The sequence below is a fragment of the Mytilus edulis genome, chromosome 13, assembly GCF_963676685.1.
Source record: "Mytilus edulis chromosome 13, xbMytEdul2.2, whole genome shotgun sequence".
Lineage (NCBI taxonomy): Eukaryota > Metazoa > Mollusca > Bivalvia > Mytilida > Mytilidae > Mytilus > Mytilus edulis.
The window spans coordinates 30,715,000-30,735,420 of record NC_092356.1 but is presented as its reverse complement, the minus strand read 5'-3'; the positions used below and the strand labels follow the sequence as shown (position 1 = coordinate 30,735,420).

Below are 20,421 nucleotides of genomic sequence, written 5' to 3'. Positions count from 1 at the left end.
TAATTTAAGGGACCTAATACTAACCCTTGTGTTATGGGCCTTCAGTGTAGCTTCATTGTGATAGGCCCTATCATACTGTTCTCATGTGGTCATTGGAATAGGCTAAAGTTCTAATTTAAGGGACCTAATACTAACCCTTGTGTTATGGGCCTTCAGTGTAGCTTCATGGAGTTCATTGGGATGGTCCTTATCATACTGTACTCATGTGGTCATTGGAATAGGCTAAAGTTCTAATTAAAGGGACCTAATACTAACCCTTGTGTTATGGGCCTTCAGTGTAGCTTCATGGAGTTCATTGGGATGGTCCTTATCATACTGTACTCATGTGGTCATTGGAATAGGCTATGGTTCTAATTTAAGGGACCTAATACTAACCCTTGTGTTATGGGCCTTCAGTGTAGCTTCATTGTGATAGGCCCTATCATACTGTTCTCATGTGGTCATTGGAATAGGCTAAAGTTCTAATTTAAGGGACCTAATACTAACCCTTGTGTTATGGGCCTTCAGTGTAGCTTCATTGTGATAGGCCCTATCATACTGTTCTCATGTGGTCATTGGAATAGGCTAAAGTTCTAATTTAAGGGACCTAATACTAACCCTTGTGTTATGGGCCTTCAGTGTAGCTTCATTGTGATAGGCCCTATCATACTGTTCTCATGTGGTCATTGGAATAGGCTAAAGTTCTAATTTAAGGGACCTAATACTAACCCTTGTGTTATGGGCCTTCAGTGTAGCTTCATTGTGATAGGCCCTATCATACTGTTCTCATGTGGTCATTGGAATAGGCTAAAGTTCTAATTTAAGGGACCTAATACTAACCCTTGTGTTATGGGCCTTCAGTGTAGCTTCATTGTGATAGGCTCTATCATACTGTTCTCATGTGGTCATTGGAATAGGCTAAAGTTCTAATTTAAGGGACCTAATACTAACCCTTGTGTTATGGGCCTTCAGTGTAGCTTCATTGTGATAGGCCCTATCATACTGTTCTCATGTGGTCATTGGAATAGGCTAAAGTTCTAATTTAAGGGACCTAATACTAACCCTTGTGTTATGGGCCTTCAGTGTAGCTTCATGGAGTTCATTGGGATGGTCCTTATCATACTGTACTCATGTGGTCATTGGAATAGGCTAAAGTTCTAATTTAAGGGACCTAATACTAACCCTTGTGTTATGGGCCTTCAGTGTAGCTTCATGGAGTTCATTGGGATGGTCCTTATCATACTGTACTCATGTGGTCATTGGAATAGGCTATGGTTCTAATTTAAGGGACCTAATACTAACCCTTGTGTTATGGGCCTTCAGTGTAGCTTCATTGTGATAGGCCCTATCATACTGTTCTCATGTGGTCATTGGAATAGGCTAAGGTTCTAATTTAAGGGACCTAATACTAACCCTTGTGTTATGGGCCTTCAGTGTAGCTTCATTGTGATAGGCCCTATCATACTGTTCTCATGTGGTCATTGGAATAGGCTAAAGTTCTAATTTAAGGGACCTAATACTAACCCTTGTGTTATGGGCCTTCAGTGTAGCTTCATTAGGATAGGCTCTATCACACAAGTGACACTGGTATTGACTCTCGGCTAACTTATCGTGATTACGTATATGATGCTGCAGGTTAGACAACTGTGGGAAGGCTTTGTCACATCCATCTAATGGACAAGAGTAAGGCTTTTCACCTGAAAAATAAATGCAAAAGTTTACTATTTTGTTTAACCTATGATCACTCTGTTATGTACTGTGGATTCATTTATTTTCGTGGGTACCAATTTTCGTGGTTGAAGAAAATTTGCATATTCGTGGATATTGAATTTCATGGTATTGGCAAAGTCTGCCTTCACTCCTCTAGAAAATTTGTTTTTCGTTGAACATTTAAATTCGTGGTTCTCCTGTACCCATGAAATCCACGAAAATTGGTATCCAACGAATATTAATGAATCCACAGTACAAGATCTTGGGCTACTTTGTAGTCAGTACCACTGTTATGTACAAGATCTTGGGCTACTTTGTAGTCAGTACCACTGTTATGTACAAGATCTTTGGCTACTTTGTAGTCAGTACCACTGTTATGTACAAGATCTTGGGCTACTTTGTAGTCAGTACCACTGTTATGTACAAGATCTTTGGCTACTTTGTAGTCAGTACCACTGTTATGTACAAGATCTTGGGCTACTTTGTAGTCAGTACCACTGTTATGTACAAGATCTTGGGCTACTTTGTAGTCAGTACCACTGTTATGTACAAGATCTTGGGCTACTTTGTAGTCCGTACCACTGTTACGTACAAGATCTTGGGCTACTTTGTAGTCCGTACCACTGTTACGTAGAATCTTGGGCTACTTTGTAGTCCGTACCACTGTTACGTACAAGATCTTGGGCTACTTTGTAGTCAGTACCACTGTTACGTACAAGATCTTGGGCTACTTTGTAGTCAGTACCACTGTTACGTACAAGATCTTGGGATACTTTGTAGTCAGTACCACTGTTACGTACAAGATCTTGGGCTACTTTGTAGTCAGTACCACTGTTACGTACAAGATCTTGGGCTACTTTGTAGTCAGTACCACTGTTATGTACAAGATCTTGGGATACTTTGTAGTCAGTACCACTGTTACGTACAAGATCTTGGGCTACTTTGTAGTCAGTACCACTGTTACGTACAAGATCTTGGGCTACTTTGTAGTCAGTACCACTGTTACGTACAAGATCTTGGGCTACTTTGTAGTCAGTACCACTGTTACGTACAAGATCTTGGGCTACTTTGTAGTCCGTACCACTGTTACGTACAAGATCTTGGGCTACTTTGTAGTCCGTACCACTGTTACGTACAAGATCTTGGGCTACTTTGTAGTCCGTACCACTGTTACGTAGAATCTTGGGCTACTTTGTAGTCCGTACCACTGTTACGTACAAGATCTTGGGCTACTTTGTAGTCAGTACCACTGTTACGTACAAGATCTTGGGCTACTTTGTAGTCAGTACCACTGTTACGTACAAGATCTTGGGCTACTTTGTAGTCAGTACCACTGTTATGTACAAGATCTTGGGCTACTTTGTAGTCAGTACCACTGTTACGTACAAGATCTTGGGATACTTTGTAGTCAGTACCACTGTTACGTACAAGATCTTGGGCTACTTTGTAGTCCGTACCACTGTTACGTACAAGATCTTGGGCTACTTTGTAGTCCGTACCACTGTTACGTAGAATCTTTGGCTACTTTGTAGTCCGTACCACTGTTACGTACAAGATCTTGGGCTACTTTGTAGTCCGTACCACTGTTACGTACAAGATCTTGGGCTACTTTGTAGTCAGTACCACTGTTACGTACAAGATCTTGGGCTACTTTGTAGTCAGTACCACTGTTACGTACAAGATCTTGGGCTACTTTGTAGTCAGTACCACTGTTACGTACAAGATCTTGGGCTACTTTGTAGTCAGTACCACTGTTACGTACAAGATCTTGGGCTACTTTGTAGTCCGTACCACTGTTACGTACAAGATCTTGGGCTACTTTGTAGTCAGTACCACTGTTACGTACAAGATCTTGGGATACTTTGTAGTCAGTACCACTGTTACGTACAAGATCTTGGGCTACTTTGTAGTCAGTACCACTGTTACGTACAAGATCTTGGGCTACTTTGTAGTCAGTACCACTGTTACGTACAAGATCTTGGGCTACTTTGTAGTCAGTACCACTGTTACGTACAAGATCTTGGGCTACTTTGTAGTCTGTACCACTGTTACGTACAAGATCTTGGGCTACTTTGTAGTCCGTACCACTGTTACGTACAAGATCTTGGGCTACTTTGTAGTCCGTACCACTGTTACGTACAAGATCTTGGGCTACTTTGTAGTCAGTACCACTGTTACGTACAAGATCTTGGGCTACTTTGTAGTCCGTACCACTGTTACTTACAAGATCTTGGGCTACTTTGTAGTCCGTACCACTGTTACGTACAAGATCTTGGGCTACTTTGTAGTCCGTACCACTATTACAAGATCTTGGGCTACTTTGTAGTCCGTACCACTGTTACGTACAAGATCTTGGGCTACTTTGTAGTCCGTACCACTGTTACGTACAAGATCTTGGGCTACTTTGTAGTCCGTACCACTGTTACGTACAAGATCTTGGGCTACTTTGTAGTCCGTACCACTGTTACGTACAAGATCTTGGGCTACTTTGTAGTCCGTACCACTGTTACGTACAAGATCTTGGGCTACTTTGTAGTCCGTACCACTGTTACGTACAAGATCTTGGGCTACTTTGTAGTCCGTACCACTGTTACGTACAAGATCTTGGGCTACTTTGTAGACAGTACCACTGTTACGTACAAGATCTTGGGCTACTTTGTAGACAGTACCACTGTTACGTACAAGATCTTGGGCTACTTTGTAGTCAGTACCACTGTTACATACAAGATCTTGGGCTACTTTGTAGACAGTACCACTGTTACGTACAAGATCTTGGGCTACTTTGTAGTCAGTACCACTGTTATGTACAAGATCTTGGGCTACTTTGTAGACAGTACCACTGTTATGTACAAGATCTTGGGCTACTTTGTAGTCAGTACCACTGTTATGTACAAGATCTTGGGCTATTTTGTAGACAGTACCACTGTTATGTACAAGATCTTTGGATACTTTGTAGTCAGTACCACTGTTATGTACAAGATCTAGGGCTACTTTGTAGTCAGTACCACTGTTATGTACAAGATCTTGGGCTACTTTGAAGTCAGTACCAATAACTTTTAAAATCTTTATTACCCAAAGCAGTACAGCTAATTGGCACTTACAGAAATGTGCATTGAATTGCAATACAATACAAATACATGTATAACCTGAGGGCACCTATTTTGAGAGTTTTTTCACCTACATTTATTTATGATCCAGACAAAATTTTCCATTATGTGTTATTTTGTAGATGTATCCTTATTTATTATAGAGTTCCACCAATCTTATTTTGAATCGTTAATGTCAATTTTACTTTTCCAGTGGATAGTTCTTCTATTGTGGATTCATTTATTTTCGTGGGTATCAATTTTAGTGGATTGCTGAAAACTGGATATTTGATTTCGTGTTTTTTCTAAACTCTGTATACAAAGCCAATTGAAAAAATGAATTCGTTGAACATTTAAATTCCTGGTTCAGCTGTTCCCACGAAACCCACGAAAATTGGTATCCAACAAATAATAATGAATCCACGTACAGCATTGATAAATACTGTGAACCTTTTGTGTATATATTTAAATATACTGTAAACCAACTTATTTTCACGGATACTTTATTTCGCATGTAGTTTTTCCAAATCGATTTTGTGGCGATTTGATTTCGCAATTCTAAAATTATCTCAATGAAGATGGATAAGGAAAAATCTAAGTTTTTCATATTCGCGGCGATTTATATTCGCGTTATTTTTCTACTTGCGAAAGTTGCGAAAATAAATTGCTCACAAAATTAGTTGGTTTACAGTAATCAGCTTATCATAAAAATACAAATTGTTTATAGTCTCTAAGAAAACTTGTGAGATTTCCTCTACTTTTGCTAAAAAGGTACAATTTAGGTCCTCTTTGCTATTTGGGTACTATGACATTATAAGACTGTAATGATGGCAAATAATACAGAAATACAATTTTTTAAGAAGCAGATGAGATACACAAATTTATGAATTAAAAAGTTTTTGGACACCCAACAAATATTTCCCTAAATTGTTATTTTTTTTTACATTTTGTACAGATAATAACTGAACAAGCATTACGGCTATAGGATTGCTCCAATAGCATTTTTACTCAGATGTGAGAGGTCGTCCTAAGTAATGCTATATAGCAGTTTTTGTAAGTGTGCTTTTAAACACATGTTACTGCATGTAAAGACATAAATACACAAACATTATCAAGTGCAAAATTAAATTCTTTTTCATATATCATTTTTCATGTAAAATCAGGTTCAATCAACTATTTTCTACATAAGAAAATGCCTGTACCAATTCAGGAATATGACAGTTGTTATCCATTTGTTTGATGTGTTTGAGCTTTTGTTTTTGTGATTTGATAAGGGACTTTCCTTTTTGAATTTTCCTCTTGAGTTTGGTATTTTTGTGATTTTACTTTTAACATATAATCTTACTTATTAAAATTAAATGGTTCTCATCTGCAATTAATTTACTGTGGTTTCACTATTATTCGTTGGATACCAATTTTCGTGGGTTTCTTGGGTACAGGTTAACAACGAATTCAACTGTTTCAATGAATTACATATTTTCAATAGGATGTGTATACAGAGATTTGCCAAACCACGAATTTCAAATATCCACAAATATTCAAGTTTGCAGCAATCCACGAAAATTGATACCCACAAAAAAAAATTCATCCACAGTATCATTACAAAATGTACATATTTTTCATTTCTTTTAACATTTTAATGACTACACCTTCATGAAATAACATAGACATTTTTTCAACCCTCAGATTACATGTACATGTATCATAAACCCACCTGTCACTCATGTACATGCATAAAAACTGTGTTAAATGCACTTATCTAATAGTCGTATTCAATACAGATGCATATTTAGTGCATTTAACCTTAAATATAATGTTTAATATATTTCTGTTGCAAAATCAATTTCCCATGAAAACAACATACATTTGAACATGGAATTAAATCTTTCATGTCAATTTCAATTTTGGCATTTCCAGAAATACATAATAATTAATAACTAATAATTCTATAAAAGAAATCTCAGTATACCCAGCAATCTCAGTGCAATACTGATCCAGTATCCAAGCCTAAATTACAAGGATCTGACAACACTTCATTAAACTAAATGTTTTGAAGACTTTCAGAATCTTCTAGTTTCGTCATGATAATACAAACCTTCAAAAATTTGAAAGCCGGCATTTCATTGGCTGATGTAATAATAACCAGGACACATAATTGAAAGAAGTGTTGTAGGATCCTATAAGCTAAACGTGGACATAAGATCTTTTTTTTTTCAATAAGGTTACCCGTAACCCTAAACCTATATTTAGTCAAATCTGGTTTGAAGCAAAAATGTTAAATAATTTTAAAAAATTATGTTTAAAAAATCAATAATTTAAAAAATTATATTTCAACATAATGCTAGGAACAATTTTTCCAGTGTGATGATGAATGAGAACAGGATGAAATATGTATAAAAAAAGTTCTAGCTTTTATTTATGATGATTACAAATACAGATTTACTTTATACTTCAGATGAAAATTTTTAGTTTATGTAAAATTTGTTTTAACTTGCTAAAAATCTGAATAAAAAAATTGATTGATTGTATTTTGATGCTGCTTTTAAGCACCACTTTTGGGCTATTTCGTGGAGGACAGTCTTTAAGGGTGGAGGAAGCTCAGAGAAAACCACCAGCCTTCAATAAGAAAACTGACAATCTTAGTCAATTCAGATTATAGTCGAGTGCACTCACACGAGCGGGGTTCAAACTCACAACCTCAGTGTTGATAGAGCTAGTGATTACAGTAGTAGAACTACTAAGACCACTTGGCCACAGAGATCCCCTGAAAGTGTGAGATAAACATCAAGGAGAATTTTTTAAAAGTTGGTAATCAATATTAAAACAATAAACGAAACCAAACAAGAGCCTAATTGCTATCATGAAATTCATCCAATGACAATTTTACAATGAATGACATAGGAGCCACTTGATTTGAACTGTTGCAAGGGTTTAGAGAGGCTTTTTGAAAATTTACAATTTGCCAAAAAAAAAAAGGTCACCATGCATTCATCCAATAAAACTATTTAGAAAAACATGTATCATAAATCTAAAATATCATATAGCAACGAAAATGCTCTAAAACCCTTGAAGAACAATATTCATAGATAAAAATGTCCTTGTAACCAGACAGACTGGGTAGTGATGGAAAATTCTCCAATTCATGCTGATAATACCATAAAATTCAAAAGTGCAACTGCCCTTATTAAGTAATAAGATGAACAATTGACACCCCCACCTTTTACTATCTTCCCATTATGATCAGTCAAATAACAAATTGAATGCAACACTCTGCACTACTTCCCCAGTTTCTATATATAGAGTTCTTATAATGGCAGATATAAAATGCCTTGCTAACCTACTATATAAATATATCGATCTGACAATCGGTTTCCAATCACTTTTCCAATTAGCAACTTACATTTAATTGATCAAAGAGTTATTTTTAATCAAATTTTCTCCACACAACTTTTTTTTCAATATTGTCACATGGTAAGGTGAAGAGACAACATTTTTTTCTCTATTGTGGTTCGAACTCTGACCTTTTTATTGTCCAGGAGTGTTTGAAGTTGTACGATTTAACCTCTAAAGATATTTAATCTATTAAGATTCAAGTGAACAATTTCTTTTCATAAAAGTACATAAAAAAATAAGTGTGTTTCACATTTAGTTAAATGACCAATTTCCTGTCTAAAAAAAAGTTGTTTGAAGGGAAAAACAAGACCAGACTTAATTTAGAGTGAGCACTGGATGTTTCCTTATCAATCAAACATGATTAAAAAATTTAAAGTGCATAAAATATTTTAACATTGCAACACAAATCATTAAATCTGTGTTATTTTCATATCTTCTATGAGGGGCTGGATGAAGGGTTCTTTAGTATTTTTCTGTTGTTATGCTCTTTTTTTTTCTTTTTTTTTGCCATTTATTCTCTATACTTTATACTTTAACACCCCATTATTCTTATTTTCTGGCCACATTTTCTATTTCTTTTTTTTATACTCATAATTCTCTACATGTATTCAGAAAATCCTATGCCAACCCTCTAGCTTAATTCAGTCTCTGCATAAATTTTTTACTTCAAAAATGTTTTGTCCTACCTATATTTATGTATGCTTTTTTAATGTATTGTTCACTTTCAATCAAGAGATTAAATTTAAAGATTTGAAATAACTTGAAAAGAATATTTTATTATTATTCTAAATAAAAATAACATTTTATATTCTTACAGTAATTGAGAATATCTATTTAGTAGATACGAAAAAGTTTAACTAGATGTACAATATACTCAGGATATTACATGATCCACCCTAAATGAGAACTTTGCTTCTCCATAAATCCTAACATGATTTTACAAATTCTCTGAAAAAATAATCTCTCCCAGTTCATATGCTTTTCCAGGCCTTATGGTCATAAAAGTTATCGTACTCAGACTCAGAAATCAGCCAATCACAATACTTGATTTGATGTTTTGAACACAAATTTTAAAGTCAGAATACTGAATAAAGTTTTATGACAAGAGACCAAGATCAAGATTTTTGCTTCTTAAAGGGTTACTGCTTACAAGCATAATATCTATTGAATCTGAGGGTCTTAATGGTATAGAGCCATCCCTTCAAAAGTTTTATGGACACCATCATTATTTGGTTGACTGTGATATAGAATCTGTGTCACTGATTATCCACTTATTGAAGTCACAATCTAGTCATTTTTTCCTTTATTATGACATCACTGATTATGACATCTCACAAAAATTTTCCTAAGCAATAAGTAATGACAAGAACTGATTACCTTTCCAGAGTACCTGAGTTCACAAGAACTGATTACCTTTCCAGAGTACATGAGTTCACAGGAACTGATTACCTTTCCAGAGTACCTGAGTTCACAGGAACTGATTACCTTTCCAGAGTACCTGAGTTCACAAGAACTGATTACCTTTCCAGAGTACCTGAGTTCACAGGAACTGATTACCTTTTCAGAGTACCTGAGTTCACAGGAACTGTTTGTTTCCAGAGCACTTGGGTTTACTGGACATAATTACCTTTCCAGAGCAATGAGGTCACATGAACTTATTACCTTTCCAGAGTACCTGTGTTCACATGAACTGATTACCTTTCCACAGCACACAGGAACAGATTACCTTTCCAGAGTACATGTGTTCACAGGAACTGATTACCTTTCCAGAGCATCCGAGTTAACAGGAACTGATTACCTATCCAGAGCACCTGAGTTCACAGGACCTGATTACCTTTCACAGCACCCAAGTTCACAGGAACTGATTACCTTTTAGAGCACATGAGTTCACAGGAACTGATTACCTTTCCAGAGCATCTGAATTAACAGGAACTGATTACCTTTTCAAAGAATCTGAATTAACAGGAACTGATTACCTTTCCAGAGCATCTGAGTTCACAGGAACTGATTACCTTTGCAGTGCATTGGAATTAACAGGAACTGATTACCTTTTAGAGCACCTGAGTTCACAGGAACTGATTACCTTTCCAGAGCATCTGAATTAACAGGAACTGGTTACCTTTCCAGAGCATCTGAATTAACAGGAACTGATTACCTTTCCAGAGCATCTAAATTAACAGGAACTGATTACCTTTTCAGAGCATCTGAATTAACAGGAACTGATTACCTTTCCAGAGCACTGAGTTCACAGGAACTGATTACTTTTTGGTATCACCTATTAAGTTACCCAATTTTTGGTGGGGTTCATATTTATCAACCTAAAGTTATTATACAAATTTTTTGGAAAAAAGGTTATTATTTTTTTTATTCCTCTTGAATGATAAAGCAATAATACTGATAAACAAGTTGTCATGTGTAGATGCTGATGAAAAATTTCTTTGTTTGCATTACATTTACCAGAACAACAAACGGGATGTAGTTAGAGTGACAGGCCTATAATTACTTTATACAGTATAACCTAACCAAAGCTGAACATTATTTATGTTAAACAGTTGTGATTATTGGGCACAGTTAGATTGACAGAAATTTTGACAAACTAGCAGATGTACAGCCGCTCCATTCAAACTTGGTGTATAATGCAACAAGTGAAAATGTTCCAAATATATAATACAAAGAAAACTAAACGAGTTAAGTTTATACTGCAAATTCAGAAATTTTTTAGTCTCTTTTATATTATCATTGTGATTTTGTTCAATTTGCAAACATGATACATGTAGTAACTATTGAGATTTCAAGAAAAGCTGCATACAAATCATAAAATCAAAATTGAAATTGCAAGTTTTATATTTTTGAGAAACCTACTTTATTGCAATGTGGGCAAAACATCGCAAAAATTTACAGTCATTATGGTTACTGATGCCTATTCTATGGTATGTTACCATAGCAACAGGCATTAAAGCATCCTACAGAATTGGATTTAACATCATTTTTCAAACTAAACATATTTTTTCTATTTATCTCCTTTGAAATAGAAAAAAAATTGTTGTTAAAGGATGTGCGTTTATAGTCCTTATGACAAATACCGGAAAATCCAAAACAACTAAGAAATTTAATCATAACTGTTCAAAATCATGTGAAAATAAGCTATTAATGTTCAAGATTATATAATGATATTATACATTTCATTTAAATACCCATCTAATTACTAACATTTGAACATAAAAGTTCAAAATAATTAAATTTTTTAAAATTTCAAAATAATTAAATTTTATAAAAGTTCAAAATAATTAAATTTTAAAAAGTAATAAACTGGTCAACCAATGTAATATTCGAAATTAAAGGCCAAAATAAAAACTTGTTTATGCAGCCATTGAGCCATTTAAACAAAGTCAAGGACAACTGACTTCTGCCAAATAAAATGAAAACCCAAGTATGGAGAGAGTTCACAAATACTACATTTCAAATTCAACATGTTCAAAGAACAGATTAAAAAACCCTTCCACAAGAAATAACTTCTAATTTTTAAAACAAGAATGTGTCCATAGTACATGGATGCCCACACACACTATCATTTTCTATGTTCAGTGCACCGAGAAATGGTGGTCAAAAATCTAATTTGGCATTAAAATTAGAAAGATCATATCAAAGGGAACTTCAACTTCATCAAAAACTACCTTCACCAAAAACTTTAACCTGAAGCGGGACAGATGGACGAAAGAATAGACAGATGGACGAAAGAATAAACAGACGGATGAAAGAATGAATGGACGGATGAATGAACAGATGGACAAACAGACTAACAGACCGAAAAACATAATTCCCCTCCTCTAACATAGGTGGGGGCATAAAATGAACTCTTTAAGGATTTTAATGATGTCATTTGCTGGATCCAAAGCCCAGGATGTGAAAGGAGGAGGGTTGTACAAAAGGCTTGCAACCTCACTCTGTAAAGAAAGTGCTGCTAGGAAAACCACATCAATAGAAACTTCATATATTGTTAACAAGGACATACATGATACAGATCATACCCATAGCCAGGGGGGTTCGGGGGGTTCGGAAATCAAAAAGCACTGTTAAAGTCAACGTTTTGTTCAAATTGTGACTGTTAAAGTCGAGTTCATGAGTCCAACGAACCCCCCCCCCCCCCCCTTGACCAGCGGATGACCCTACAAATATGTCTAGTGAAACTAGAAATGCAGCGTGTAACATGAAGTGTGATTTCTGAACACCAAAGTGAACTGAGAAACATGGGAGTCACATAGGGAGAGGCAGCATGTTTGGCACAAGAAAGGCAACAGTGGAGAGCATTGACGATGGCCTCATGTTCAATTATGCAGGATTGATTGATTGGTGTTTAAGGTGGTACCTAACACTACAGGGAGATACCTCTGTAAAATCAGCTCGACGTTTTAATAAAGTAGTGTTGTTAAGGGAATATCAAGCTTCTCAATGATCAAAATAAGTGTTTGTCAAACAGCTATATAACCAGTGTATTTTTTCTGATAAAACGGTTGGTTCAAATTTTTTGAAATTTTTATATTTTTGTAAAAGGGTCAAAGTAAATACTTTGTCAAAATTTTAAGAAAATTAAACGAGCCAAATTAATTTTAGTTAAAGTAAAATTGAGAATGGAAATGGGGAATGTGTCAAAGAGACAACAACCTGACCATAGAAAAAACAACAGCAGAAGGTCACCAACAGGTCTTCAATGTAGCGAGACATTCCCGCACCCAAAGGCGTCCTTCAGCTGGCCCCTATACAAATATATACTAGTTATATAAAGTGTTGGGTACCACCTTAAAGCTACTTTCAGCACTATTGTTTGCATGAGGAGAACATTTTTAGTTAGTAAGGAAAGAGAGATTAAAACACAAGAAACCCTTCTTACAGATTTAAAGGGTATAAACTTGCATTGGAATATTTTTTTTAACATTTGCTAAAATTAAGTTTAGAAAATGTATCATTCATTTTATCTTTGGATTGGAATAACAAGATTTTACCTTAAAGTTTTTTATAACCATAATTAACCATAAACTCATTCAGTTTGAAAACATAAAATAAATAGATGTATTATGATTAACTGATGCACAAAGATGCAGATCTATAAAAATGTACTTAATTTGGTTAACCAACAATATATGCAAATGTATCAAGTTCCATCAATGGATTGTTTCAATATACTGAAATTGCTGGTCAGCTTTCTTAGGGAGGAAGGTCATCTTGTGATATTGGGATGCTGCCTTTATTTTTCCTGGGGATGACTAGTTTACACCTATCAGGGCTTAACTTTCAAGCTAGTTATTACTGTATATGAAAAACTTATACCACTTGTCCACCTAAGTCCCCAATGATTTTGAAAGTAATTAATCTTGTTATTTTGTCCATTCTTTAAAAATCACAATAATAAATGCATTCAATAATTTCTAAATTTACAGTATCTGTTTTAGCCAACTACACTACAACACTTTTGTATTGAAATTGAATTTAAGTAGTGAAAAAGGTGACATTTAGCTATAGCTAGCTATAAAACCAGGTTTAATCCACCATTTTCTACTTAAGAAAATGCCTGTACCAAGTCAGGAGTATGACAGTTGTTGTCAATTCGTTTGATGTGTTTGAGCCTCTTGATTTTAATAGGTAGATATAGGAAGATGCGGTGTGAGTGCCAATGAGACAACTCTCCATCCAAATCAGAATTTTAAAAAAGTAAACCATTATAGGTCAATGTATGGCCTTCAACACGAAGCCTTGGCTCACACCGAACAACAAGCTATAAAGAACCCCAAAATTACTAGTGTAAAACCCTTCAAAACCAACGGTCTAATCTATATAAAATAAAAAACGAGAAACGAGAAACACGTATAAATTACATAAACAAACGACAACTACTGTACATCAGATTCCTACATATTTTGATTTTGCCATTTGATTAGGGACTTTTCGTTTTGAATTTTCCTTGGAGTTCAGTATTTTTGTGATTTTGCCTTTTAGATCTTGAGCTAGACATTACCCATTGTTGAATTAGTTCTTCAATATCGAATTGTAAGTAAACTACACTTTAACATTTCCTGTATTATACATGACAACATGCAAAGACATAATTTTACCATGGGGACATTTGTCCATTTTTGAAAAAGCCTTATGTTGACCGTAGACTATTTAAATTTTTGGGATTTTTTTTCTTTTGGCTTGCTGTCTCATTCATAAACCACATATCTCTTATATTATGTCTACACCACTCTACTCCTTTATCAATAGAATTTGATATAATTTTGGAAAAGATGAAAAAAAGTTACTAAATTTACAATCTTAAGAGGCAAATAATGGCTCTGATGATATCATATACCTCTCCAACCTGACATTATTTATTGTGCTCTAATTTTACCAATACACTCATTATTATTGTCTATCTATTCTATTAGGCTAGTCATCAACAGCTATTACATAATCTGCAAATTGATGTATTATTTACAATATTCATGTTATTTCTGTAATATTTGCCACTGTAAATATTGAAAACAGTGGCCTTTAAGACTACTGGTAGACCCAAATTTTAAGCAAAGCCTTTAGTTATATAATATTTTTCTCGAATGGTCTTTCTCCTTTTAAAATAATATTAATAATTAACAGTAATAATGTAATTAAATGTCATATTATACAATTCAGGGGCAGATCCAACCATTTTTAAAAGGGGGTTCCCCACCGGGGTTAAAGGGGGGTTACAACTACATATGTTCCCATTCAAATGGGCTGATCATAAAAAAAAGGGGGCAGTTCCAACCCCTAGAACCCCACTGTAATTAAAATAAAGTTACCTGTTAAAATGATTATAATTACCTGTATGAATTCTATGATGTTGATGAAGATGAGAGAGCTGTTTAAAAGATCGTTCACAATAATTACAATGATATTTTCTAAGATTGGTATGGACTAGGCTATGCTGTAGTAACTGTTGCCTACTCCGGAAACCTTTACAGCAGTGTGCACACATATGACGCCGGTCAGGGTTCATCAGACCAGCTGTCAAGTTTGCTGCCATTAAATCATAGTCTATAGGTTCTTGTTTGATCGGAAAATTGTCTTCAAATTGGTTACAACTTCTTTTGTGTTCAGGTTTTATATAATTATCTTCTGGATTGTAGTCGAATTCATTTCTTGCAACTGCTTCGATGACCTCATCAAGATGGTCGCTGTTTGGTTCAGTTTCCTCTTCAGTGTCCCGGTCTCCATTTTTTGACTGGAATGATTGGTTTTGAGGGTGGTTTGGTTGACGACACATTTCATCAACGGCATTGTAAAATGACATATCACCCTGTGAATTAGGTCCACTATTTTTATATAACAACCTGCTCCGTAATTCCTCTTCAATACTACTACTGAATCCTATTTTCTTACGTAACTCTTCTTCAATGCTATGACTTGCTTCCATTCTGCTACGCAGTTCATCCTCCATACCCCGATTAAAACTGAGTCTATTATGTATGTCTCCTTCCCCAGTACTATTACCTCCCATTTTACCATTAAGTTCTTGTCCAACCCTGCTACTTAATCCCATTCGATTTCGTAACTCCTCCTCAATATTGTTAAGTCCGAAACGACTCCGTAATTCTTCTTCGAAATTATTACTTCTCCCCCGCATTCTTCTCTGTAATTCCTCTTCCATTCCTTCTCCGATTCCCATTCTCTCCGGCAGCAATGGACCGTCTCCTGCTAATCCATTCAATCCTGGCCTGTGACGAGAAGACATAAACCAATAAGTCATAAACATTTTAAAATTATTGTACCAAGGATCAAAATCAAAATGACCATTCATTTTGACCGATATTTTTCAAACTATAACTTTTTCTTTGAACTATCTTGTATTAAAATTCTGCACAACTGTTTTAGTCCTTCAACATCTTGCTCACTGTTGCAATAAACTGTTTTGAGAAAAATATCCACAGTAGAAAAACATGAACTCTACCTGTCTTCAAATGTCCAATGTATTCAATAATCTATCATAAAAGAATTTTTATCGTCATCTAAAATTAACCTGTTAAACATTTAATCCCGATTTCATTCATTCTTGCAACACAACAAACGTTTCCTTTGAATAAAACTTTTTAATTCCACTTTTTTTGTCCATCCTCAACAATAAAAAGTTTCACATTAAATAAAAAATACCACTGAAAGTAATTTTGCCTGCTGACTTATTGCCAACTAAAAACTAGACTAAAAAAGTTTTGGCTTAAATGAATAATGCAACTTGCTTTTAATGTTGCAATGAAAAAAAAATCCATTTAATTTCCTCTACAATTTTTCTATGGTGTGTAATAAAATGTGAAAAGAGTAAATGAAACTGACTTGAATTTAATGACGATCCGATTATGTAATATATTTTTCCGAAAAAACCAATGTCTTCCTAAGGGCCACAAAACAGATCTATAACTTCTGCAGATATAAAAATCACATTTTTTTTATTCTGAACAAGTAAAAGCAATAACATAGTTTTATTTAGAAGCTTGGAAAAAAATTGGGGTTCAATAAAGGGCAAACGTTTTTTTCAATTAAATCTTTGATGAATCACTACAGAAAAAAATCCCACATTACATAACTCATATCTGGTTAAATGATTGTACATTTGTTAGTTACGAAAATTTAATTAAAATCATTTTAACTTAAACAAATACATAGCTAATAAACCGATACATAGATTTATATATAATAATTAAAGGTCTCTGAAATTTGGATAATTGATTTTTGTATAAAAATATAAAAATATCTGACCTTTTTTCGTCCCCAATTCTATTATCTTGCACAAACAATATTTTAATGGGTAAATGGGTGTTAACCAAACAATATCAGAAAAAAAGGTGAAAGCGTGGTTATGAAAACATGTCCTCAATACCTTAAAGCCTCAAGGCATTATCATTTTATATTTTTTTAAGTGAACTAGAATGACATTTTGTTGTAACTGCCTTGGAATAAATTACAGATTTTTTTTTTTACAGTTTCTGGCCGTTTGCCAAGCGATTTAACATCTACACATGCATAATAAAAGGTTTTTAACTTAATTGAAATGCATACTTGCAACAATAGTGATGATGAAAAAAGTGCATATTATTTTTGGTAGAGTTGATGTGTTGTCATAGAAACGAAGGAGGACAAAAAATGTAATCTTTCCATCCTTAAAATCAATATCTTATGTAATACTACTTAAATTACACACATGAAAAATATTTCATACATTTTTTATCCCTGATAACCAAGTGATCAATTCAATGCACAAAGGCAAAGGGGAACCCTGCAGGATTAGCTAATCCACTCGCTGATCTAAAAATAGAAATCTCATCAGAAAAATAATTTTGATTAATTAACATAGTTAAAAGATTAATATGCCATGTAATATTAAAACATTAAAATTTGCAGGTTAAAATCATTTGATGGATGGGAAACTTTAATTATGAGTTTGAGATTTTAAATAAATTAATGAAAAATGTTACATGAAAAAAAACGTAAAAAAAAATCCCCAATATTTGATTTGATTTGGTTTGATTTTTGGTGTTTTAATGACACTTTAAAGCACCCCATTTAGGCTATTTTGTGGCCGCCAGTTTTAATTGGTGGAGGAAGCTGGAGTGCCTGGAGAAAACCACTGACCATCGATAGGAAAACTGACAATCCTAGTCAATTAAAATTGGAGTTGAGAGCACCCGCATGAGCGGGGTTCAAACTAACAATCTCAGTGTTGACTGGCTAGTGATTACAGTAGTAAGTACTTAGACCACTTTGCCACCGAGGCCTCCAAAATCCATAATCTGAGTCATAATCATGATAATCAGTGCCAGTATCTCAGCCATGTGTCTCGAGTTAAAGATTACATCTTTCAAATCTCTTTTTTCAAGAGAATAGTGTTTCATAGTCTTCTCTTTTTTCTATGAAAGACCATTGTAATTTTTGTTTCTTTTCAATGAGGAACCACATATTGCTTCCTTTCAAAATCTTTCTAAATTTTCACATATTTGATATGATCCTTTTGTCTAGACACTAACATACTCATTAAATAAATTTCAATGGAATTTTTAATGATCCTGCATCTCAAGAGTATGCAACTGATAAAAAAACAGTGTGGTATGAAAATAGATCACTTAGACAAACAATCACTTTTGAGGATTTCTGCTTCATACCATATAGGTTTATTCATAGCAAAAAAGGTAGTTGATGGATGCGTAACATCCAGTGGCAAATAGTTCATGCATGTTCAGGATTAGATCAATTAATAACCAGAGATGTGGGGTATATGTAAAGATATCAGCACCCTAAGGACATCAACAAATTACATCTAGAAAATAACAGTTGTCCTCAATTATACACATAGGGTCTATACCATATGTCATTGTCTATACCATATGCCATGGTACCATCTGACATGGTCTATACCATATGTCACTGTCTATACCATATGTCACTGTCTATACCATATGTCACGGTCTATACCATATGCCATGGTCTATGCCATATGTTATGGTCTATACCATATGTCACGGTCTATACCATATGTCACTGTCTATACCATATGTCATGGTCTATGCCATATGTCATGGTCTATGCCATATGTCATGGTCTATGCCATATGTTATGGTCTATACCATATGTCATGGTCTATACCATATGTCATGGTCTATACCATATGTCACGGTCTATACCATATGTCATGGTCTATACCATATGTCATTGTCTATACCATACTTAACAATCTATACCATATGTCACAGTCTATACCATATGTCATGGTCTATACCATATGTAATGGTCTATACCATATGTAACAGTATATACCATATGTCATGGTCTATACCATATGTAATGGTCTATACTGTAAGTCATGGTCTATACAATATGTCATGGTCTATACAATATGTCATGGTCTATACCATATGTTACAGTCTATACCATATGTCATGGTCTATACTGTATGTCACAGTATACACAATATGTCATGGTCTATACTGTATGTCACGGTATATACCATATGTCATTGTCTGTACCATATGTTATGGTCCATACAATATGTCACAGTCTATACTGTATGTCATGGTCTGTACTATATGTTATGGTCTATACCATATTTCACAGTCTATACCATATGTCTTAGTCTATATCATATGTCACTTTCTATACCATATGTTATGGTCTATACCATATGTTATGGTCTATACCATATGTTATGGTCTATACCGTATGTCATGGTCTATACCATATGTCTTGGTCTATATCATATGTCACTTTCTATACCATATGTTATGGTCTATACCATATGTTATGGTCTATACCATATGTTATGGTCTATACCATATGTTATGGTCTATACCATATGTTATGGTCTATACCATATGTTATGGTCTATACCATATGTTATGGTCTATACCATATGTTATGGTCTATACCATATGTTATGGTCTAAACCATATGTTATGGTCTATACCATATGTTATGGTCTTGGTCTATACCATATGTTATGGTCTATACCATATGTTATGGTCTATACCATATGTTATGGTAAATACCATATGTTATGGTCTATACCATATGTCACAGTCTATACCATATTTCTCAGTCTATACCATATGTCTTAGTCTTTATCATATGTCATGGTTTATACCATATGTCACAGTCTATACCATATGTCACTTTCTATACCATATGTCACGGTCTATATCATGTCAGTTTCTATAACATATGTCACAGTCTATACCATATGCCATGGTCTATACCATATGTCATAGTCTATATCATATGTCATAGTCTAAATCATGTCATAGTCTAAATCATGTCATGGTCTATATCATGTCATTTTCTATACCATATGTCACAGTCTATATCATATGTCATGGTCTATACCATATGTCATGGTCTATACCATATGTCATAGTCTAAATCATATGTGATGTTCTATACTTTGTGTTATCTATACCACATGTCATCTATATCATATGTCAATACAATATGTTGTCAATATCATGTTTTATGGTCTTTATAATATATCTTCATCATGTGATATGGTCTTTATAATATGTCATCTATAGCATATGACATGTGTTCCCTATATAGTCTATAAAATATGTCATTTATACCATATGTCATTGTCTACATCATATATTGTAGTCTATATCATGTCATGGTCAATCCATATGTCTTTTTTTAATATGTCATCTATACCATATTTTGTATAAACCATATGTCATTGTATACATTATATGACATGGCCTATACC

General features: G+C 34.4%; 1 protein-coding gene across 4 annotated transcripts in view; it reads right to left on the bottom strand.

Annotated features, from left to right (window-relative positions):
- LOC139500848 (uncharacterized) overlaps nt 1–20,421 on the bottom strand; it is a 47,910-nt gene that overhangs the window by 8,633 nt on the left and 18,856 nt on the right. For 2 of the 4 annotated variants that reach the window (XM_071289727.1, XM_071289728.1), the window contains exons 3-4: nt 15,006–15,898; nt 1,504–1,676 (exon numbers count right to left, since the gene is read on the bottom strand). In XM_071289727.1, the coding sequence (XP_071145828.1) occupies nt 1,504–1,676; nt 15,006–15,898 (1,066 nt within the window). Of the gene's footprint in view, nt 1–1,503; nt 1,677–15,005; nt 16,105–16,511; nt 16,664–20,421 lie in introns of those variants that run through there. The other 2 variants (XM_071289730.1, XM_071289726.1) reach the window with 2 other exon arrangements.